General features: G+C 41.3%; 1 protein-coding gene across 6 annotated transcripts in view; it reads right to left on the bottom strand.

Annotated features, from left to right (window-relative positions):
- The window catches only part of trim36 (tripartite motif containing 36), a 32,251-nt gene extending 8,586 nt beyond the window's left edge, over nucleotides 1-23,665 (bottom strand). Inside the window, exons 1-9 of one of the 6 annotated variants that reach the window (XM_070964486.1) lie at nucleotides 23,265-23,570; nucleotides 17,600-17,834; nucleotides 13,578-13,607; nucleotides 9,932-10,278; nucleotides 9,066-9,212; nucleotides 7,132-7,227; nucleotides 5,960-6,097; nucleotides 5,713-5,828; nucleotides 4,251-4,372 (exon numbers count right to left, since the gene is read on the bottom strand). In XM_070964486.1, the coding sequence (XP_070820587.1) occupies nucleotides 4,251-4,372; nucleotides 5,713-5,828; nucleotides 5,960-6,097; nucleotides 7,132-7,227; nucleotides 9,066-9,212; nucleotides 9,932-10,278; nucleotides 13,578-13,607; nucleotides 17,600-17,834; nucleotides 23,265-23,327 (1,294 nt within the window). In that variant the 5' untranslated portion in view covers nucleotides 23,328-23,570. Of the gene's footprint in view, nucleotides 1-4,250; nucleotides 4,373-5,712; nucleotides 5,829-5,959; nucleotides 6,098-7,131; nucleotides 7,228-9,065; nucleotides 9,213-9,931; nucleotides 10,279-13,577; nucleotides 13,608-17,587; nucleotides 17,835-18,788; nucleotides 18,990-23,264 lie in introns of those variants that run through there. The other 5 variants (XM_070964488.1, XM_070964487.1, XM_070964489.1 and 2 more) reach the window with 5 other exon arrangements.
- Between the last annotated feature and the right edge of the window lie 943 nt (nucleotides 23,666-24,608).

The raw sequence follows: 24,608 nt of genomic DNA, 5'->3' as shown, positions 1-24,608 counted from the left end.
TCTTATAGCCCCGTGTATTTCCATGTGCAACGACATAGCCATGTTGGGAACATCCTGTATGTGCAGACCCATTACAGAGTACATTATTAGATAATGCTGGATAAAAAAGATGACCTGTGAGGTTTCGTTGTGTCTTATGCTCCTTGGCAAGCCCTTAGATCCTCTACTGCTAGTCACTCAAAACCCCAACGGAAAGAAATCTGGGGGTGCAACTTCCTTCAGATATGCTCCCAAACTGTGGAACAACCTACCCAGAGATACGAAGCAGGCACTTTAAAAACACGTATCTTTAACCTCGTCTTTTTCTAGCACCACTTACTATGATGTGTGTGTTTGACTTGGTGTCCTACATGCTGTTTCTGAATGACCTTTTAAACCTCTAAATGTCTTTTTATTAGTTGATAAGGTCTTTAAATGTCTTGCTTTTGGTTGCCTTTAAAGGTCACTTAAAATCAGGCTGTTTTTGAAAGATCTTTTTTGCATTTTCTTACCCTAATAGTTGATCTGTCAAGTGGCATGCTGTCTTTTTATTTTGGGATTCCTATTTTTATTCCTTTTTAAATGTGAATCACTGTGTGGTCACAGCGTGTTTTGTATGAAAGGAGCTACACAAATAAAGATTATTTTAACATTTTTATTTCTTGTTTCTGTTGCCATGCATAAACTTTGCAACTGTCACTTTTTGATTTTTAATCATTTACCAGGGAGAATGGATGAAAAGTAATCTCTACCCCTGTAACAGCACAATCACACACACCCCTCACCCTCGTGTTAGAGGAGTGTTAAGCGTGGAAAGAAGTGGGTTACTGCTCCCAGTGTAAATCACATACAGGCATTCTAACAAGCAGCTACACTGACGAGTACGAGTTCATGTTACCACCTGTTTCCAACAGATGAAAGCCAAACAGGGCAGTCAGCTATCCAACACAGCAGGCAGCAGAGCTCCATTGATCACATACAGGACAGACGGCTGCCAGACAGATTGCAGCAAGGCCAAGTTAGACTGCGGGGAACTACTTTCTCCATCCCACTGCTCCCTCTGTTAACGTGAGAGGACTGGACCTTCAGCGTGTCATTGTTTTATAATCTGCTCAAATTCACTTCTATCCCATGCTGTAAGCTCTTTAAGAGGAGGTGTAAATAGTTGAGAGAAGTGCTGCTCTCAGCCTGACGTTTTGAGGAAGTGCCAGTTTGAAACAGAAGACAAATGGGCATTTACACTTGACAACACAGTCTTTCAGAGCCTCTTGAGAAGCAGGGCATGGGGTCAAAACCCACAGCAGGGCCACAGCTGGGTTAACATGGGAGAGCACAAACACGCCGTTATCCAAGAGGGGAAGATATGACAGGAAAAGCTATATAAATGCGATTTCAGTTTCTTGTATAATGGATGTGCAGTGTAAGAGCTTAGGGCCACTATCCAGAGCTACTATAGTGATTCTTCATTGATGGATCATTTGCTAGGACTTCAATTTAATTACTGCAGCGGATAAATGCCTCTGCAGCTTCTTTTGTATCTACGCGCTCAGGCTAAGAGCATCAATATGACTGCCACCCCTCTGCTGCATGCAGCACTTTCCCCTAAAGGATGCAGCTCTGATTCATTTAGGGTACATTTTTAGATGAAAAGCTAATTTTCTCCGGTGTAGGGATTATAGGAGAGGCTATAAAAGCAAACGTATGAATATTCAGTCAATTTAAAACAGTTCAGACTGATTATCAAAGATGAGTAAATGATCTTTTTAATATGTTTTTCTCAGGGTAGTGCTCATCTCAGGGGGTTGGTTTATCCAAAAAGACAACTGCAGAAAAGACAATGAAGCTATAAAATATTATTAAAATATTATTCTCATCTGCAGGTTTTATATCTGAAAACTGTTCATGACACAAACCAACACCAGAAAAAATTATGGCTATACAGCAATAACAAAAAGATTATTTGCATTTTTTTTTTCCAGGTTTAAAGTTCCACCAAGAACAAATCAATCATGATGAATCGATGTTTATATGAAAACACATTTCAGGTTTTTGTTAATTTGGATTAAAATGTTAATGAAAATATCCAGCAGCACAAGTCACAATATAAGAAGTGCAAATTTACACCAACAGTCATGAAAACAATTCAGAATTATTCATCTTTTGCATCACAGCTGGTGAAATCAGATTATCGGTTTCCTCCAGTGTCTTTCCGCAGTCATCTTTGTTTGCAGCATTTTTCTGTATTGTTTGCTTTGCTAATAAAAATATCTTGATTAACAGAAAGTACTCCATTTCTGGTCCACTGGCCCATAAGTCTAGACGGAGTCACCCGTAGACTCGGAGATAAATCTCACATCACTGATTTTAAACAAACAAACAGGGCTGCTCTCCAGAGTCGTAACAAAGGCCCACAGTCACAAACTCATGTCACTCACAGCTTTGTTTGTCACCAACAGTCATAGAGACAAACCGTCAGCTGCTTCTTTGCGTCCACTCGAGGGATGATGGCTCTACGCCAACGCGACCTCGGCTTTATCTGCGATGTCGGCAACGTTTAATCCTTCAATAATTCTAACATTTTTTGAATGCTAATGTCTGGAAGCACCATCAAAAAGCTGCCATCAAATGTAAACTGAGAAGTTTAACGTTTACATTTTTTTTTTTTCCCAGGATGGCCCCAAACCTCAGATGCCCGTCAACGGTCACTGACGACTGACAGAACTGCCACGACTGTCACTGCCTGCAATAATGACACTGAAAGCTGCTCTGCCCTGAGTCACTGACACACATGTTGTCAGGATAGCTACACTACAGGCGTCTGAAACAAGCCTCAGCCAGATGCAGCCAAGTGTCACAAGCCATCACTCAGTTGTAATGAGTCTCCCAATCCCATCATCATGCAGTTAAGGCAGGAATGCGAGAAAGGTGGATCCAGTATAAACACCCCCTCTGCTTCTGTTAATGCCATAATGTTCAATTGGCGAGAGCATAATGGTGCAATTCTCCATCTTTAGCATTGACGTGGAATTTTTAGCCATGTTAGCAAACACCTCAATTTGACTGTGATCAAAGTTTTTGACCAAATGTTGCAACACACACCAGTCCAGCTGCTTTCTATTGAAGATCTTCCCCTTGTGAAGCTCTGACATTCTTTCAGTCATTATCTACACTTCCTTATTAAGACATCGTTGCAGCCTGCTCAATTATCTGCAGACTTTTGATCTTTGCTCTTGGAAACCTTTATCGATCATTTGTTGTTGTGTCTGATAACATTTCTGAACCTACCAAGCTGATCAGTCCTTTATGGCTCGTTGAGACTCTTGAAACAAATTCCCCAGAAGTGGTTGTTCACACTCTGACAAGTTCTTTTACAGCAACTCTCAGGAAGACACAGCTCCTTGGTTTGTGATGGAAAAATCACCTGCGCTTTGACGGTTCAGTGCTATGCTGCAATATAATTAGACACATGCACATTCCTGTTGACTGAGCATCAAAGTCTGCTCTAACTTGTTTCTTTTGCCTTTCTTTCTCTGTTTCATAGCACTATGTCTGAAATAATGTGGTGTAGTATGCCGGTTCAGTCAAAGAAGTATGTATCTCTCCATCCCTGGGAAACTTCTACCTGAACAGTCTTTACAGAACAAGCCTTTGTAACTCAGCAGACCAGAAAAAAGCCTCACAGAGCAGGAAAATCCCTTACGAGCGTATCCAGGGTTGTTTATGCAATTACGATTCACACAGGTGACCTCTGACCTCTTCGCACAGCACAGTTCACGGGGCTGTGCTCGTGATGGACAGGTGATGACAAAGCTTATCCTGAGCGTACGTCCTGTTTAATTTTGTTAAAGTTACTATTTTAAAGTGGCGAAGCAAGTTCTGTCACGGTCCAGAGGACACATGAACAAAGACCGTCTTCATCTTCAGAGATGAAAAGAAGCAGAAAATGTCACTATATTCTGTTGACATGAAGCGATGGTCACTTTTTCCAGCCACTTGGGGTCAAGCTCTCATGTCAGCTTGTCCTTTTAACACAGTATGATGTGTGGAAACGCTACAGTGGAACAAGACAACAAAACAGCTGGAAAACATGTAAACATTTCATGATTCAAATTGGGAAGTGACTTTCAGGTTTTATGTCAAGTATTTGAGAAAATTTAATTTGCTTGTTATGTATAACCCTGCAGCAGTAAATATTGTATCTGGGGAAATAAAATCACGAGGCATTGTTTTCTTTATCTCACATCATTTAAACTGAAATAAATGGGTTGTACCTCCACCAAAGCACATCTCTTTGAGCAGAGTTTCTTCTCTGGATGTGTCCAGCACAAACTCATCAAAGCAGGGGTCAGCTGAAGGCTGGAAGGTCCTCAGAGACTCTGTGGCCTTCTGGATCCTGAAAGCATGCAAGGCAGACATAACATGTTTCAAACATCTATCACTGGAGGTGCATCTTAAGTCATACAGTGACTTTTGTAAGGTCACTGAATGCAGCACCAGAGACACAATATAGGAGCACCATTCACCACAGGCCATGTTCTCCTCTCAGTTACATCAGACATGTCCAACCACATTTTCAAATCTATCTTGTACTCTTGATGTAGTTTTAGCTATATTTAAATTGATTTTCATAAGTGAAAAAGAACAGTAAAAATCAAGTCTTTGCTGACAGCAGAAAACTGTACAGACCACAGTGGTATCATGCTCTAGAGAGCAAAAAGGTTTCCTGATTATCCAAAGCTGCTAATGGAGATCAATTAGTCAGCTTTGAGCAGAAGACACTCCAACACACAGCAACTTGACTGGACACTGCGGCATAAGTCTTTCTTTAACTGCCCTTGAGTTTGGTAACCTCTGTGCACGTGGCTCTGTGTGTTCCTGACACACTCCAGTCTCCCAAACACATAATCACATTGATGCTGTCACCACTAAATTAAAACAAGTCCCACTTATGAAATCCAGTGACAAACAGGAAGGCATCATAATGAACTTCACTGTGTGTGGGCAATGCAAAATGAGTCATAACAGACTTCAGTCGGTTTACATAATCAGGTTTAGCTTCTGTAATTTGTAATGAATTTATATCTGGTAATCATTACTAAGCTGCTTAATTATTAATTTGACCGTTTAGTGCAGTTTACACTCAGGATTTCAGTGCTAAAAGCTGTGACTAACAATTTGTGGCTCAGTTTCCTGTTATTAGGTTGAAGGAGGACAACTTGAAGACACCACGGAGATGCTTAAGTGCACTGTTGGACTAGTCAAATAGTATTATTTAACAGAAGTAGTACAGTTCATTTCTGTACATCCTGGTGTGTTTTTTGAAGACAGTCATCATTCATGTCTAAGAAACAACGGCATCAGTGCCTTCAGATTTTGCCTAGTTTGAAAAATCTCTAACCTCTATCACATGAACTTAAGCAGGTTGATTTATGTATATGTGTGTGTGTGTGTGTGTGTGTGTGTGTGTGTGTGTGTGTGTGTGTGTGTGTGTGTGTGTGTGTGTGTGTCATTAATGCAATACCAGAGGTATCTACTCACTAAGAGAATACAAAATTAAATCTCACATGTGAAACAACCAAAACTGCTGTAACTTAAATAATTGTGTGTTCATGTATGATCCTACATCTCAGAGAAAAAGGCCAATTGAGAAAAAAAAAAAAAAAAAAGTTTACAGCTATGTATCCATCATTTACATTAAAATGAAAAATGATCATCAGTGTCAGCCAGCTCTACCTGATGTGCAGCTGCTTTGCAGTCTGTACAAAGCAGGACTGATCTGTCTCTTTCAGCACCTCCTGAGCGTAGCCGACGAGACCGCTGTTCTCCAGCATGCCCTGGTACTCCTCCACCTGGGGAACGTTTAGAAAAAGCATCCCAAATCAGACATATCACGGACACAATTAAGTTATATTTCTACAGGTGAGAATATGATGAGTGAGGACAGTTAACTGAAATGAAATTCAGTCCCGATATTTCATACCTGGCCCCTCAGTTGGTCCAGGCGTCGGTTTCGAGACTGTTCGATGGACCTCAGCATCTCTGATTTCCTCTCCTGCAGAGTCTCAAACAGACGCTCAAAGTGCTCATTGGCTTGACGCTCTGCTAGCTGACCATTTTCCTTTAAGGAGAAGATAATTTTGTTATTCATTTCTACAAAGCAAATAAAATGTTCTTCTCATCCATGTCTCCACAAATGCACACATGTATTACAAACATTTCTTCATAAGGGTCAGAGCCAGCGCATCATCAGTTCATTACTGTCAACGATATGATAACTGTTTCATAGATGGTCATTCTCCTAGTGGTCCACCTTTACAACACTACTGAGGCAAGACTGATACCATTTCAGTGGTACCATTTCACTGTATCCAACTAGGATTAATTGACATGTATGAAAACTTTGCTTTGACAGAGAGTGGACATAAACACAGTTCAACATTTTATGATATACTGTATGTCAGCCCCCTTTTTTAGGTAACTCAAAAGTTGACACTACACAGCTGAAGTATAAAGAGAGACACATTAATGGATCAAAAGAAGTGCTTAAAACAAACACCAGAAGCGCAGGCATATATGAACACTAGCATCAAAGTAAAAGGGGAACAAGGTCTGAGGCCGAAACCCAGACATGCATGAGGGAAACTCACAGGCAAAGCCTGCGTTTCCTTGTTTGTGTGGTTTGCATACTGTTTGTTCAGTGACCTTCCTTATTCGTACACAGAGAATGTGTAATTGTTCCTCAACTTCACAGACTGGTTCTGTGAAAGCTATATAAATATTTGTATTCTGTAAGAACGGGGATTAACACATATCATTAGTTCATCCTGCTCTCCGGACAGAACAAATCAACTGTACCCCCAGGGCGTACGTCAGGAGCTGTTCATACAACTAATGAGAATCCTCTTCCTCTATTATTTTAGGAAATGGCTTTAAGAGACACCAAATCCAGACTTTTCTTGTTGTCTGTTGATTGATGAGTGAAATGATTCATAAATGCAATAGGATTAAATCTTTTGGCCAATAAAGAGAGAATAACAATAAATCTAAGATTTTTAAATAAAATAAAAACTATAGAGTGGGCTGGAACATTTTTGGAGCAGAGTGAAAAAGGATGTTGGAGTTGCAGCAGCGTGACTCAGCTCTCTCTCTCACCTCAGTCTGATTGATGAGCAGCTCAAGATCTGTAATCTGAGCCCTGACTCGGTCCTCTTTGCTGATGAGGTAATGGATACTCTTGGCCAGCTTCTCCTGGTGAGAGAAAAGATCAGCAGCATATAAAGTGAGTTTCAAATGGTCTTAAAACACTGAAGGACGTCCCCACCTGCACAGCACCAAGATGACAAATGAGACATAACTTACACAACTGCCCTTAACACTGCATACAAATCATTCAAATTTGTGCCATTTTAAGGAACAGGAGTGGGATTTATCAATTTCTACTCATGTCCTTACACTCCTAAGCATCAGCTGTGACATGTGTCACAACATTTTCCTCTCATCTTACTTTAGGCTGCAGCTGCAGTTGTGCATATTGTATTTCCTTATTGACTACAAGTTCTGGACATGTGCAGGGTGTCCTATATGACCCTGTGTCTCTCAGCGTGAGAGTCTGTTTCAGTTGGTGCAGCATGTCAAACACCATTCACTGTACTGTTTAAAGCAACTGACACCAACACTGCTTCCTGGCTGGCGATGGATTCCGGGAATGTTCGGGACATCTGATACATCTACAGACAATTTGAGAATACAATGCACACAAAATCATGGGGAACAAATGGTCTCATCAAATATTAAGCACCACATTGTTTGTGTCAACAGAGGACCAGCAGATTGAATTTCACACAGATTTTCTCTCGACTTGCTGAACCCCCAAGCATCACTTCCACAAAAAGTGGAGTGTTTGTGCCAACAACATTAAATTACTAGTAAATATATTTCACTTAACACCTATTCTCTTAAAGGTTTGATGTGTTTTTAAGTTGCCTAGAGCTTCCATAGCAACCAAACAGTCCAAAAACACAACCTCCTAACATTTTGTCTCCACATAAACTAAACCAAACACTCAGACTGATTGAAATTAATTCTAGTAAGAGGCAAAAATCTGATGACCACACGTGATACCAATTAGTTTCAACCCTGTTAGGCAGGCAGGGTTTCAGTGTCCTAACAAAGGAGTCTGGTGCATGCCAGCACAGGTACAGGTCAGCCATTAATATTCCAGCAGGAGATGAGAGATTCAGGGACCAGTCAGTGGGCGACACAGCACAACAAAAAAACCCTGCTCTTTATTTTTAAATAGTTACAATACACCCCAACACTAATCCCACTGAATGGGATGATATTACTCATTACAAGGCTTTTACTCAGCTGCCAGTAATTAAAAGCAGTTCTGTAAATCTAGTGACACTCGGCTGAACTCCTGAGAGTAAATCTGCCTTGAAGGGATCTGATGTAAATTAAAGACATTAAAAGGAACAATGTGTGAGAACTGGCCACCAGTCAAAAGTTGCTCCACACAAACAGGAGGCAGAAATCAACAGAGTAACCGCTAGCTCCTGCTCTTTGCAGTCCCTGTCTTTGGCTGTAGCTGCTAGCTGCTGTTAGCTAGTTAGCTCAGTTAGCTGTGCAGCTATTGGCACAAAGCAGAGCTTGTGAAATGGAGCAACTCATACACATCTCCCGGGCTGCAGCTAGATAGCATGCTAACTTCAGTAGATATCGCTGCAACAGAATACAGACATCTTAAATATAACTGTGGCCTCTTCATGTTCTGTGGATGTCAGTTTATTTTTTTTAAGCTTTGCAGCAAAAGTCTGACCATATCTTACATGATATACCTTCAAATCTGCCAAATATCATTACACAATATTGTAAATAAATGAATAAATCCATGCTAAATGGCTGCTTTTCTTAGCAATGACTTCATTTCAAGTCTTTAACAGTGGCATTGTGTTACACTGCAAATTACTCATCACAGATAACAACAAATTAAATTCCAGTGTATTGAACTGACACCCACCAGCGCTCACACACCCAGAAGTAGTCAACCTGTCTTTTCTCAAAGAGTAACTGTCTGACTGTGGTACCTTGAGGATCTTGTAGGCACTGCTCATGGTGGTGACTTTGTGGTTGGCATGGGATCCTCCCAGCTTACACAAGTGACACACTGGTCGTCTGCAGACCTCACAGTACATGTTCACCTTCTCCATCTCGTGCTCTGGACACATGAGCACCTGAAGCATTCAACAGAACAACAAGTTAAAGTCACAGACAAAATACACACACATTCATGCACGCACACTTAACTGTATTTTGACAGCGTTTTAACTCTACAGTGATCAAAACCAACTGAAGTGAAACAGGAAGATGACCAAAACTTAAAGGGTATCTAGACAGCTCTATGTAAGCCATTTCCTGAAGTGTCTGAAAATAGAATTTAAATCAGCACATTTTTTTTTCCTGCCAAGATCCTCAATGCAATGTGTTGACAAAGCCAATCAACTGAAAGCAGTCACAGGAGCACTGCAGAGTACTGCAGAGAAGACTGTGCCAGATAATGAATTAAACTGCTCATATATTCTAAGAGTTACGTCAAAGTGGGAACATTTGCATGAATGTTTCTATTCTATGATTTAAGATATGAAGTTGACTAATCACTCAACCAAACTGAACGGAAAAAATCCTTACCTGCAATTAACAATCAGGAAACTCTGAATAACAGCTGATTTCTAGCTGCATGCATTCACCTTCTTCATCTCACTCTTTATCAAACATGTCCAATATTTAACCATTCAAAGACTATACAAATATATATATGATGATTTCTGAGTCATGTGACAACTTATCTCTTGAGAGATGTTCATAGTCCAATTGAGGAAAAAAATCTTGTTTGTGTGTCCTTAGGTAATACTAGACTGATAGAGAAAAAATACCAGGTGGTGGCGGTACTTGCCTTGGGCCTAAAATTTGTGGTGGGACCAACATATTCATGCTGAGCCTTGGGTGTGCCCCAGGGGTGGTGCAGCTTGAAGCACTCATTGCAGTAGCTAGCCTTGCAGTCCATGCAGCTCTTCGTGGCCTCCTGCAGTTGTGGAGGCTTGCAGATGTTACACATGATGGCCACGGCTGCGCGGGCAGCCTGGCGATAGCGCTCGACGATGCTCTCCAGGGTGAAGTTACGGAACAGCATGCTGATGCCGCGCTCGCCCAGGTCGATGTCGTGCTGGCAGCCCGGGCACGGGATGGTGGTGACCCGGGGAGTCACAGAGCCTCTGCGCCATCCCGGGGACGAGATGGAGCCTGGAGGGGGAGCGGAGGAGGACAAGTGAGATGGTGTGCAATATGGATTCACAGCCTTCGGTCACCCAGTTTCTAATACTGCCTGAGGCCCTATGTTGACACGTGAACAGCAATGCCCTTTCACTTCAGATTACACTGAAGGGATAGTTTAAAGTCAAATAAGGGTTTGAAAAATGTGAACCCCCTTTGTGTTCAACAGATTCTGGGCTGAGATTCACAATTTCAGCATTACATCATCTGCATGATTTGCCAAGTATGACCTTATGGCAAAAATGCCTTTGATAGCTGATAATGCCTTCACAAATAGGGCCTCAGTGTGTCTCCCTCTGTGCTCTATTTCCACAATGACCACTATTCCAGAAAGACATGGATCTTTCACATCAACACAGGCAGTTTATCGAGCAGTTGTCATTCAGGGAAATAAGCTCGGGAGGAGAGACTCTCCATGAGCGCTGGGGTAGACTGAAGAGTGATGAGGTACAGGATAGTCATGGGGAGGATGGCATCCTTGAAGCTTATAGAGAGTATACTGTATGGGATTGACAATTCAAGTCAGTCAACATTTACCACAGGAGTGAAGAGTATTTAAGTGCTCACAATGATCTGGACAAAAAGGAAAACATTCTATTTTCCTCAAATGAATGATCATGAAAATAAAAATATGACAAAACACCATTTTTTGAAAATCAAGCAATGCAACTTAATTTATACTGTGTGAAGTAGAACTTAACCAAAGCTTGAAATGAAAATGTCCTGCCATTGAACTTTAGTATCACATGTCCAGTTCAATGCATCAACACTTATTTTCACAACAACAAAACTCCTCTTAAAGCAACACAGCTTTCAAGAGTTTCTCACAGTATTGTGCTTGTTACTGATGCAGCAGCATCGTAACAAGGCAGCAAACACAGTAGCACGAGGTGGAAATACAGGAATTGTTACACAAGGTCACATCACAGGTGCAAGCAATGGGGAAATCGCAAAACACTGTCACCACACACTCAAATAAAGCCGGCAAAATAAATTACAAAAATATTGCTTCACGTTTTTGGGGGACAGGGGAAGCAAGGAGTGCTGGATTTATCTCAGTGTGCAAGCCAGAATTTCCACTTCGTTTCCGAGGACCTGGGAATTAAATCAAACACTCCTCAGGTAAGCAATATACAGGAACACTATTAGTTAAAAACAAAAAAGTGCAGCTGAGGGAAAAGCAGTGGCAGAACAGCAAACATATAAACTGATACAGGATGTGTAGCCATGTGCATGCCATGTGACATGAACTAAAGTGAAGACTGTGCAGGGACAGTTCACTGCCTGGAGGCTAAATCTGTCTTTGATCTGACAACAAACTGAACTACTGAGCTTTGTTTGACACAAGTCGAGCACCCTTCCTACCTGATTTCACATGATAAAGGTGAACCTAACACCGCTGTGTGACACTATGATGAGAAACATGTCCTGATGATGGTGATGAAGGTGACATGGTCTTGTTAAGACAAGTTGAAATCACTGGATGAAACGGGAAATCTGGCAGAAAGACTTCACATTTCAACCAATGATTCGACCCTGCAAGGACAGCGAGTGCATGTGCATGTGTCTTTATTCATGTGCGTGACTCACACACTGACTCAGGTTCACTGGTCAGGTGTGTGAGCGAACAAGAAGCATACAGGAGATGCCTGCAGCCAAGTGTGTGCGTGTGTGCGTTAATCTGTGGATCTGCAGAGTCGAAAGCAGAAACTGACGAGTCACTGCAGAGCAAAAAGGGGCTTGTCTTGCTTTGTTCCCTCCACAAATCTACAGACACAGCTTGATGCTTGAACTGATGGTGCATTTTTAAAGCTTTACTGTAAACGTGATCATGTCTGTACAATTAATTGAATACTTTTAAACATGGTCACACATTTGAGGGAATCTTGTATTCAGTGACAGTTTATAATTTCATGTTTTATTGAATGCGAGTAAAAAGCTGTTTAAGGCCTGTTGAATGTTGTTTACTATGCAAAATTTGTAATGACATTTAGCTGTGTCAGGTGCTGCATGAGAGGGATTTGTATGGTTGTAATTTGTATAAAAATCTAATAAAAAAAATAGGAAATCTTGGAAATGTTTCCTCATTTCTTCCCAAAATATAAACTCTGAATCCAGTGTTGATCCATTCTCGGACAGACTGAAGGAAAATAAGTAAGAAACAAATTCTTATTTTCTCATGATTTCCTTTTTTTAGTTTATATTGTTATTATTGATGGCACCATGTCTTCATTATTTGCTGCTATTCCATTTAATTTCCAGGTAGCTCCTATTATCATCTAGTTTTTGAGGAAATTAGTGTTGACAGGCTATTTCTTCAGAGAAGATTGGAATTTTTGTCTGAAAAACATCCACTGAGCATGTCAAATAATTGCATTAGTTGGCCAACAAAACGAGTATTCGGTCTTGTTTAACTTGGCTGGCAATCTGACACTTCTCAATTCATCATGCCCAAAATGATTTGAGGTAGGCTGAAACAGGTCTGTGTTCTTATAAACTGTTTCTTAAACATTAATGACACTAATGAAGCATAAACAGCAGCCTAAAGGCACAAAGATATCAGTCAGTAAAAGCCAGTTAAGAATCTTAACAAGTCCAAACATATAGTAGGTTTCCCCTCAGTATGTGTGCGTGGCGAACTCAGAAACAGAGTCTAACAGTTGCAATACAAAGCTTAGCTAGTGTCCAGAGACACACACACACATTCACTGGGGGTTTGGGACATACTCGCATACACATTCCTGTCCCACTTCAACTCCTTGGAAACATCCTCACCCCTTTCTCCCTAATTTCAGTCTTTCAGTTTCTCTTTGTCACTTGCCAACCTCCCTGTTGGGAACTTCGATTCTCCAACTTCACTCCCCCCTTTTAGTCGTCTCCTCGTATGCTGACGCACTTTCAAGTTTTCACCTTTCACTCATTTGTTCCTAACCGACTTGCAAATTTGAATTCGAAAGTTTGAAAAAATGTTTTATTGATTTTAATTTAAAAGCCCTGCTAATCTGGATTTTGAAAACATAGATCACTTTTATGCTCAGTGGACATGCGTAACATTGCATAACATTAAAAACATGCTTTGCAACATTAAATGCAGTAACTCTCCTGGAAAACCTATTTTATGTCTAACTAGTGTGAGGTTGCATGGTCGTGTTGCCAGGACTCAAGTGGACTAAATAGAGAAAAGGTAGAACCAAACTAGGGTTTCACAGGGGTTCTAGTAACACTGTACTCACTACTACAGCTAGTCAAAACACGGAGGCCGCGTCTACCTCGACTTCCAAACGACCTTCGCACTGTGGCTGCAAGCAATGAACAGAGAAGTGAGGTGAGACCAACAAGAAACATGAAACAATACATAACGTGAAGTGACGTGTGACACCAGTTTTTTTTTTAGAAAAACATCATGACACTGGAGACACAAAGCTAACTCAAAAATAAACTGAAGGAAAATTTGTTTAAAGAAAAAGCAGTTCAGAGTGAAATACAAAACAGAGCGTTGAAAATATACATACGCATGTGAACAGTTATTAAAGCACAATTAACTCTTGATCTGTGCACCTAGTAACACACATGGTCAATATTTCAACACATGAAATTAAACTGAATTCAAGCATTTTTAAGGACTAATGTCGTCGTCAGAATGTACGTCAAAAAGTAATATTTGGCATTTTGGGAAATATGCTAATCCGCTCTGTTGCTGAAGTTAGATGAGAAGAAAAAAATTCATGTTTTTGCACCAAATATGAAGCTAGACCCAGGAGATAGTTAGCTTAAGGACATTAGTTTAGCATTCAGACTGGAAACAGCTAGCTTAGCTGTCCACACTGTAAAGAAAAACATCCTCCTACCAGCACTACTACCTCTCATAAGTTTCTATACAAATTAAATGAGACATATTAATTGACCGTTGTTCTATGCTTTGAAATGAGTACTCTGGAAACAGCTTGAGACACCTTTTTAACCAACCCACGGTGCTAGCGTTAGCTTAATTAACTAGCTGCAGCTGACATATTCTGTTAGTGATAGTTGCCATTTTAGCTGACAAAAATCAATTGTTTTTAGTTACAAATATGAAGCCTTCTTTTATCTACTTCTGTCTGAAATCGAGGACCCACCATTTCAAAAACTACTGCAAATTTCAGGTGGTAAAACGTGACAGACGTAGCAGCAGTAACTACAGGGGCAAGGCTTCATCCTTATGCTACACTAAGCTAACCATCTCCTGGCTATAGCTTAGCATTTAGTATCTAGCATACTACGTACATGAACTGTTGGCAAGAACACAAATGAGAATATTTCCCAACATGTCAGACTATTTATTTAAGAGCTCTTACATTAACTTTAAAGTGCACCCGTCAGGAGTTAGCTGTTGAACAAAAATGCATCATGCTCAGTTTGAACCTCAGAAACATAAAATAAGATGAAGTTGAGAAACAATGCTGATGAAGTTTTAGTGAGTGCCTTCCACTGTCCAAGCACAGCAGGTTTGTCCAGGCTGCACACTGGTAAATATAGCCTTAAGTCTTTCTTTCTCTCCCTTCACCTAATCCCTCATTCATTCCTTACAGGCAGGTTGCATGGCTACCAGTGATGTGATCTTTCTGTGTTGGAGGCGGTTGGTAGAATTACTCAGTTGTTCTGTTTGGGAGTTAATGTGCTCATAACATACTTCAAGGTTTCCCAAATATTCTTAACACACAGGGAATTTGTGTTTTATAATCTGCTGATTAAATGCACTTAACATGGGAACAACCTTACTTAATAATCCCCAAGGGAATTCCACTTGTACAAAACAAGTGACTGGTCAATGTTGACAAAATGAGCTCAGTTTCTTTAGGAGATTCTGATATGTTGACTACAAACCAAGTTTGACATGACTTAAAATATTAGAATATAAAAATGTCAGACAAGCGCCATCTTTGTGCACTAGCCGGCTTTCAGCAAGGCGTGAGATTTGTTTACTCAAAGGCAGGATTTGATTATTTCCTACATCAACAGATGCAGTCCTGCCTGTGAAGAATGAATTCATTCAGGTTGAAGGGGGAGTCTGAATGAGGGAGGCTCTGTTTGGCTGCCCAGTCTCAGTGGATCTGAACCATGAATGGCTGAATAGCTCCCAAAAACCTGTTCACCTCACTGTACCTCTGGGGATCCGTCTCGCCCTGGTTTAGATTCTCAGTGTTGCTCTAAGGCTACTTGGCACTCGCTTGAAGTCACTTGCTGTATCCCAAAACCATATGACACTATATACTAGTCCTTGGAGATACTGTTTGTTCAGTTAGCATACAAGAAATCAATATACTTCACAATTTATACAATACTTATACCATCAGACGTCTAACTGTAACATTAATGCTACTGCAAATAATTTTACACAAAGAGAATTATTTAGCTTTCTCATTGTAGTGTGGATTTGGGATTCAGCTACTGAATAAACTGAATAAGTGTTTATTTTCCGCACCAACTAAAAATGCATTCAAAATCTTAAAAACATAGGTAAACTTAAAATGCCAGTACAGTATATAGTTATCATTTATATCCTGAGTTAAGTCTTGAGTTGTGTCCCAGTTCCAAACTAACTACAACTCACTATATCAATTATGAACTGCCATATAATACAGCTTTTGCAGTTTGTACAAAATGTAAAATTAAGTTTATTATTCTATATAACATCATAAAATGATGTAATATACACAATGGCAGCTGTCACTACCAATCAAATTTCACAATTCCATATAGTCATATTTTGTTTCTATTGTTTTTCTGGATATTTTCATAGCCATTTCACCTTCATTGAGTACCATTTCCTTTTTGCATTGCATCGTGGGACATCAGAGTACATCAACAGTAAACTCAAAATCTAATGTTTTTATGTGTATGTGTCTGCATACTGACCGTTAAGACCATACTTATTTTGTTACTTCTGCAGTGAGAACACAAAAAACCTGCTTACAATAAGCATGTAGTATGAAAGTCAACACAACTATGGTTTTGTCGACAAGAGGGCAAAGGAGGAGACATCTTTATGAAAATGGTCTGTAGCGTAGAGCTCTCAGAAGACGAAAGGGCAGCCTTGTGCTGTTTTCAAGGCTTAGACATTGACCTGCTTGAGCTTGGCTGCAGCATGTGTTGAGCAGAGAACTTGAAAATATTGTGACAAGTTAACTTAGCTATCTGCACCCCCACCTCACCCCACCACAGCTTTCCCTTCCTCCAGCTCAGCTTGGCTTTAAGAGTTTAAAATGCCTTAAATAAGCTTACAGATGTGCTTTTTTTCCCCCACTCGTGTACATAACACACGGCTCTATATCCGATTAAAGGTGCGGTGAAATGACAGCTATTCTGCTCTCTGTTCCTGAAACAGTTTCAGCCCTTGCATGATTGAAGGGGATGTTTGATGCCCCTGGGCCATCAGAGGCAGACGGTGAGAATGATTAGGGCTTGAGAGAGCTTGTCAACATTTCTTTTCTCTCTCAGCAGACAAAACTACAGATTGTCAAGTTCCTCTGCAGTGTCTTTAATGAAGCCTGAAGAAGCAGACAGGATTAAAGGAAGAAGTGATGACTGACAATGTTATGGCTGAGCGGTTAAATTACTAAATCATTTTTCTGTTTGTTCTGGATATCTAGGACAAGAGAGGGAGGAGGGACGGTGTCTGTGCCACACTAAAACACAGATATCACACAATGATGCTTGGCCCACTTCTTGTCTCGCTCAGAGGTTCCATAGACTAGCTCACCCTCAATCTTAAATTTGCATTGACTACAGATTTGCTTATTGGTTAATGAAATACTCTCCATAGCGACATACGGCCTCCAGTCTCTATTTGTAACCACATATTTCCTTATTTGGGAAATATTTAAGCCCTCTCTATAGAAGTAGGCTGCAGCCATTAAAACCTGTTGAATGCAGAGATGACAGCAGCCTTAAAAAAAATCTAAGTTAAGGGCGTTGGGAGGAAGACAATGCAATAGGAAGTTGGCATTAGTGATACAAAACCCATACTGATGTCCTTGGCAGTTATCGCAAATTGCCTAAGATGCTTTTAATACTTGTATTTCCTTTGTAACCACCCCCTCATTATTAACTCCCATTAGCTCACACAATCAGGCTGACCGATCGACCCAACAATAAATGAGCACTGCTCCTACTAATGCCTCAAAATGCTGCTGTGAAATGCTTTCAGCCTCAGAGATCCACCGCCCTGCACTAAGCTGTACATGATAGAAGAACACATTTATTCAATCTGCAGAAAAGTTTTAGATTTTATGTTCCTTACCCCGAGACCCACCTGATCTCACAAGCCTGTCAAGCCTCTCCATAGAGGGGGAGGGCACCCTGGACCTGGGGCTGCCTGGCAGGGAGCACTCGGAGCCAGCATCAAAAGAGTCCTCATGGTTCAGCATCAGCAGCTCTCTGACACACTTGTGACAGACGCTGTGCTGGCAGGGCAGGATCAGCGGGTGGGTGAAGAGCTCCTTGCAGATGGGGCAGATCAGCTCCCTCTCGATGTTCTTGATCGGGACCTGGCGATGGAGAGAGGCATAATTACTGAAAGCGGCCTCATTAAAGTGGACTTTACACTTAGGGTTTTTGCAGGAGGCACAGCTGCTGCCATCCTTGAACACACTCGAGCAAGAGAGGAAGAAGAACAGAAGGCATCACAGATCTGTGTGAAATAAGTCCTGCAACTTCAGGGTTCGGAGGCAAGGATGCAGCTGTCTTTGATTCTTGAAACAATAAGCTATTATTAGGACATTTCAGATGTAGCTAAAATGGGCCTATTGTCTGCACCATGAGCTCTGAAAACATTTTGCTGTGTCATTGAGGTGGGAAATTGGCTTTTGGGTGGGTAGATTCAGGTGAGTGTGAAAGGCAGAGTAATTATTTCTCCTACCTGAACATGCCTGCAGTTTCACTTATAAAAGCACTGATTCAGTCACAATAATCGCCAGCCATGCTGTCTTTACCATGTTTCTGATACATTACATAAGACAGGATTAAGCCCGGCTAAATATAGACAAACAGTGAAACACACGATTCCAGCAGCTCACGTTTCAGCGTTTTAAAAGACGGGCAGAATCGCGACAACTGTCCACTTCCATTTACCGACTGATTAGTTCATTTATTTCAGGCGGTGTGACACAAACATCCCGTTAAAGCCTACTTCTGCTTCAGCAAGCTTTCATTGAGGAGAAAAAGCCTCCGCATGTGCAACAAGACAATACCCAGAAGGACAGAGGAAGTTTAAGCAGAGAGACACAGCGCTGCTCCAAAGCTGCTCAAAGCGAACAGTTTCACAAAAACTGAGACAATGACTCAAATGAATGAATGGACGCAACTTTGCAGCTCTGCTAATTGTTTTCTTTACAATGTCCGCTCTGTTTATATGCGGCAGAGAAGCCACAGGCTGCCGAACAATGACCAGTCGAGAAACCGTTTTTAACATCTCCCCACAAATCCTCTCTTCTCACACTTACCGCAGTCGTGCTGCCACGCCGCATCTCTGCAGACATGATGAGGGGGGAAATCTAAAGCCCGTTATGTGTGAGTGAAGAAACAAACAACAGCCTCGGCGGTTCTTTGGTGCTCAACTTCTCGGACGCCGGCAGGAGATGCCGACAGCGACGGCTGAGTGAATTTAAATAGAGTGACGCTGCTGAGAGAGGCAGCGCTGCGGTGAATCAGCAGCCGGGTCACCGCTGCAGTGCACGCAGGCAGGCGGAGCGGAGAGACACGGGGGGTGGAGAGAGAGACGGGAGGGGGGAGCGGGGGTGTGTGTGAGAGAGAGAGCGAGAGGGGGAGGGAGAGAGGGAGAGAGAGGGGGGGGGGGGGGGGGGGTCTCCATAAGAACCACTGCTGCCTTCATGTGCGCCTCGTCAACTTTACGTCATCAATCCAACTTGTCGCCCACTCTCCTATCAGGTAAAGGTGAGCGTCAGCGCTGATTTGCATGCAGTTAAATTCTGCATCATCTCCCTCATTTCAATCACAGTGACAAATATGATGCAGGGGTGGAAGAAAGATTCAGTATCTTTTACAGATATAAAAGCAGCAGCACCACAATGTATGAAAATACTCTTACAACTGGATTCAAAATCTTATCTAAGTAGGTCTAAAGCATCAAAATACACGTAAAGAACCAAAATTAAAAGGTTACAATATGCACAATATGCAGAACGGCCCATTTCAGGATATTTTATCACTGGATTATGTTTATTTATTTATTAATGTGTCCATCACTTTAATGTTGCAGCTGGTAAAGGTGAGGCTAATTTCAGTTACTATATACTGTTCACCTGTAATGATATAAAATAATCCATCCATTATCTATACCGCCTATCCCTTTTGGGGTTGCGGGGGGCTGGAGCCTATCCCAGCTACAATGGGCGAGAGGCGGGGTACACCCTGAACCGGTCGCCAGCCGATTGCAGGGCCACATGCAAAGACAGACAAACATTCACACTCACACCTACGGACAATTTAGAGTCATCAATTAACCTAATGAGCATGTTTTTGGTCTGTGGGAGGAAGCCGGAGTACCCGGAGAGAACCCACGCATGCACAGGAAGAACATGCAAACTTCACACAGAAGGGCCCCGCCTGACCCGGGGATCGAACCGGCAACCTTCTTGCTGTGAGGCACCCACACTACCTGCTGCGCCACCGTGCAGCCCATATAAAACAATCGATTTGTTGATTTGTATTTTGCATTAATAATCTGAATCTGTTAACAAGTAATGAAAGATGTCAAATAATGTAGTATGACAGTAATGAGTACAAGAGGCCTAATGGAAATACTCAAGTGAAGAACAAGTATCTAAAAATTTCTTAAGTACAGCACTTGAGTAAATGTACTTAGTTACATTCCACCACTGTGTTTAAGTAAGATAAAAATGGGTGAAAATATGTAACCAACAACATACAAGTCAAGTGTTTCTGTCAATTGTAAACAAACACAAATAGTGCAAAGAACTAAATAGTGAAAGGATAAATGTTGAATAATGTTCAGCATGTTCACCATCTTAGTTTACTGTAATATTTGCCAATTAGCACTAAATATAAAATACAGCAGAGGTTTATGAGAGAGGGGATAGATAGATAGATAGATAGATAGATAGATAGATAGATAGATAGATAGATAGATAGATAGATAGATAGATAGATAGATAGATAGATAGATAGATAGATAGATAGATAGATAGATAGATAGATAGGATAGCAATGTTTGCAACATAAAATACAATTGTTATACTTGGAAGAGCAAAAACAAGGTGTGTGCAGTTCTATGATGCAAATACAGAAGTGCATGAGGTCGGCAGCGGGACTGACATATAGTCCATTCTGTGTTTTGGTTTGCTGAGAACAGTGGTGATTGATTGTCTATACATATCTATTTATATATATATATAGCATTTATATGAACTAGTCTATCGATTTCAGAGTGACTGGACTGACTGTAGGCTACTGTATTGGGGCCTCACATAAGATTTGTATAGTTTATAAAAGCTCCCAGTGTAAGCTATAACTTCTGTTTATTTTATAGTCTCTTTATACTGATTTCAGGGTCCCTCCCATTATTTCAGCGGATTTATGATCTGCTGATTTGCTTGCTGCAGTGGGTGTATGGTTCATTTTATTGTACACTGGGGCCCCCTAACAGGTCAACACGACAATGTTTTAGTTCAAGAACAAAACGGACCACCTAAAAGCTTTTTTTTTGGGGGGGGGGGGGGTGTAGTGTCTGTAGAAAGTAATTCTGTGCAGCAGCACAGACTGAAGCGGAAGAAATGTTTACATTAATCTAGTAGCACAGTGTGCACAGTCACTGAAGACTGATTCTGTTGAGTCATTCACTTTTCCAACAGCATTTCTTGGCAGCAAACCATACAGAAAGTTTCAGTCAGAGCTTTGCAGCTGCACAGTTTCAGTCTCACTGGAGGCAGAAGAAATTTCATCCATGTCTAGATTTCTACTTTCTGCCACAGTTTTTTGTGGGACCCATGGAAGTCAAAACACATGGGAGAGCATATGTGCTCGTCCGCCTGCTAAAACATCCAAATGACTGCATCAGTTTCCAAGTATGTGATCTATTTTCATTCTCAGAGCAAAAGATTTCTAAAATTTCACTGTTGGCTACATTTTCTGGGCATGCAACACAACAGTATAAAGGAGGGCTTTATCTAAATTAACATATATTTAACACTTGACTGGGTTCATATCCACAGACTATGAGTCACATTGTATTAACTTTTGAGAACTCTGGACTGTCAAGTGTAATCAAGAGGAACACTATAATGTCTGTACAGCCTCTGGTTATGTATTTTGATACTGTAACCTATAGCGAGATCCACCAATAAATCTCTCACAATAGTACCACTGTTATGTACTGTGTTGGCCTCTTAATTTTGCTTACTCTCACTGATCCCTCTGACACTACAGAGCTAAGAGTAAACTCTGTTGCTCATTGTGCACAACAGGCCTGATTAAACTTTAAAATATCACTGAATTCAGCATCTGTAGCAGGCCACTGAGTCAATTGCGTGTACAGCCTGCTCTGCTTTTTCATCTCACACATGAAACACACACATGGCTCATGCATGCATGGATGGATGAATGTCAGGGATTGTGCGAGTAGAAGAGATGCATTTCAACACACTCTGTGAGTCTGAAAGAGGTGAAATGGGTAAAGACCCCCCCCTCCCTCTGCAGACACATACACACCTCAGTAACCCAGTGCCACGTCTCACCACACAGCTGCTGCCAAGTGTCCCACATATTGACAGGAGTCTGTGATCTGCCTGCAGCGCTATCTAACCATACCAACAGACTCAGCAACTGAAGCCTCTCATTAAACTCTTTATGCTCACATTTTTTTTTCTAAGAATAGAAGAGAAGCCTCGAAGCCAAGAAGCCTTGACACAGAATAGAATACAATAGAGAATGTGTGGGTCTTTCTATAGGTTATTCATTTTTCTGTGAACATAAAAGGGTGTGTTAATACCTCAGATCTTTTAACAGCATCAGAACAGAGTGATGGGGTATATCACAGCTTAATATTATGATTTCAAATTTCATAACAGAGCATGCTAAAATATATGACCATATATCAATACTTGTGAACTGCATAGTGTTCGTATTAATATGCCTGGAGCAGCAGAGGCACACACTGACAGATTTCACAGGAATAGAACAGAATAGAGCAGAATACAATGTTACAATAGAATGTAGAATAGAAGTAAATAGATGTCATTAAATGGAATTGAATTATGTGGCTATATCATTACTTATTAATACAATATGTCAATACAATATGAATATATCAATGCTTGATATAATTTAACTGAATAGGTTTGCAATTAATATGATTAAGATAGAGTAGCAGAGGCACACACCTGACATATTTTACAGGAAAAGAACAGAATAGAGTAGAATGCAATGCCACAATAGATTGTAGAATAGAACCAAATAGACATAATTGAACAGAACTGAATTATGGCCTATATCATTTCTTATCAATATACTATGAATATATAAGTGCTTAAGAGAATTGCGTTGGTTTGATATTAATATCATTAGAATAGCAGAGGCATACACCTGAAATCGTGTTATAGAATAGAATAGAATAGAATAGAATAGAATAGAATAGAATAGAATAGAATAGATAGGTGTGGGTCTAACACGGCTACAGGCGATTCCATTAATAGACAATCTATTAATAACTCGGATCATGTCATAATATGAGAATATTTTAGACAGTAGTGTGATAACACAATGTGATATGATATCAATGAATGAAAGGTTTTGGCACTAATATGAATAGAATAGAATGGGCAGTGGTCCCTCTCCACCCCCTGACAGCCCTGCAGGCCGGCCCGGCGCTGCTGCTGTCCGAGCGCGCTGACAGACAGACCGCGGCTGTCACAAGGACCATAAATCATCCGGATGAGACTCACCTCGCCCCGCTCGATGCGCTCCACGATGCTGGCGAACTCCGTCATGTCCTCAGAGTCCGACATGGTGATGGATGTGCAGTGGGCAGGGCGGCCGGCAAACAGGGATGACAAAATGTAGAAAAACACACACAAACAGCTGCGGATTAAAGAAACAGGATCAGCAGCTTCAGCGCTTCACGGGGGAGGTGAGATAACATCAAGAGGGAAGAGCCGCTCCTCAGACCTCCATCACCATCCTTTCTCCTCCTCCCCTGCCTGTGCTGTTTGTCCGTGCTGTCTACGGTACATGCGCCGGCTGCAAGAAGCCAGTTTTCTTTTAGTTTGCCTCATCTTGGAGGGAAAACCCCGCCCTCGCCTCTCCAACAGCCTACTGTACCATCTCCCTCCTTCTCTCGCTACATCATCCCTCAGCGGCGATGTCTCGACCCACAGAGCTCTTTGTTTTCTCCTGATCTGTCATTTATCAACCTGTTTTTGTGCACCGATCACTAGAAATAATCACAGTAATCTCAGTCGGCAGATTAAAGGGGCGAGGGTGGGGGTCTTAAACCTGTTAGTGCTGCAGTCCGTCAACTTGGGCATTTACGCATGGCTGGCGGCGCGCTCATGTGTGCATGCCGCTTAAAATGGGCTGATTTCTGCTCATTGCGACCCAAATATGAGACTGCATCTCCTTGATCTCCTTGTGGTTTGTTTTCTGTGGTCGAGGGTGACTGTGGAGGAACAAGCCCCACTGCCTCACGTGATTGACAACCTCAAACAGGGACCTGTTTCACGCATGAGCCCGAATTTGAGGCGACTGGCCGGGAGAGGCCGGATTAAGTTCGTGTTTATAATTTTTCTGGCAATGCCACTTGTTCCGCGTCACCAGATGGCCTCATGGCTTCATGCAGACATATTCCACCCCATTGAGCATGTGGAGGGGGAGCAAACGATGCATGACAAAACTAATAACTCATCGACTAACTGACCACCGTTTCCAGAAAAGCACTGGGATAATCCGTGTTTACCAGAGGAGAGCAGCATGGTTTCATTATTGGAAAAGCTGTCATCTCTATGGTGAGAATGAATCTGAAAAAGAAATAAAACAGGACAAAATTCAACAATCTACCACTTTCTAATAAAGTATTATAAGCTGTGATTAATGGCTTCAAATAATATACTTTATAGATCAGTTAGCCATCATTAAGAACAACTTGGGTTGCCAGGTTGGGAACAACACTATGAGTGCTTCCATGCTGGTAATGCCAATGCTAACATACTGATGTTCACCATCACCAAGTTTGATCCAGCGGTGCTCTAGATGAAAAGTTAAGGGATTACCAAGGTTACGATTCAGCCTGA

This window comes from Chaetodon trifascialis, chromosome 6 (genome assembly GCF_039877785.1).
Source record: "Chaetodon trifascialis isolate fChaTrf1 chromosome 6, fChaTrf1.hap1, whole genome shotgun sequence".
Lineage (NCBI taxonomy): Eukaryota > Metazoa > Chordata > Actinopteri > Chaetodontiformes > Chaetodontidae > Chaetodon > Chaetodon trifascialis.
The sequence above is the reverse complement of the archived record's forward strand: the minus strand, read 5'-3'. Positions and strand labels throughout refer to the sequence as shown.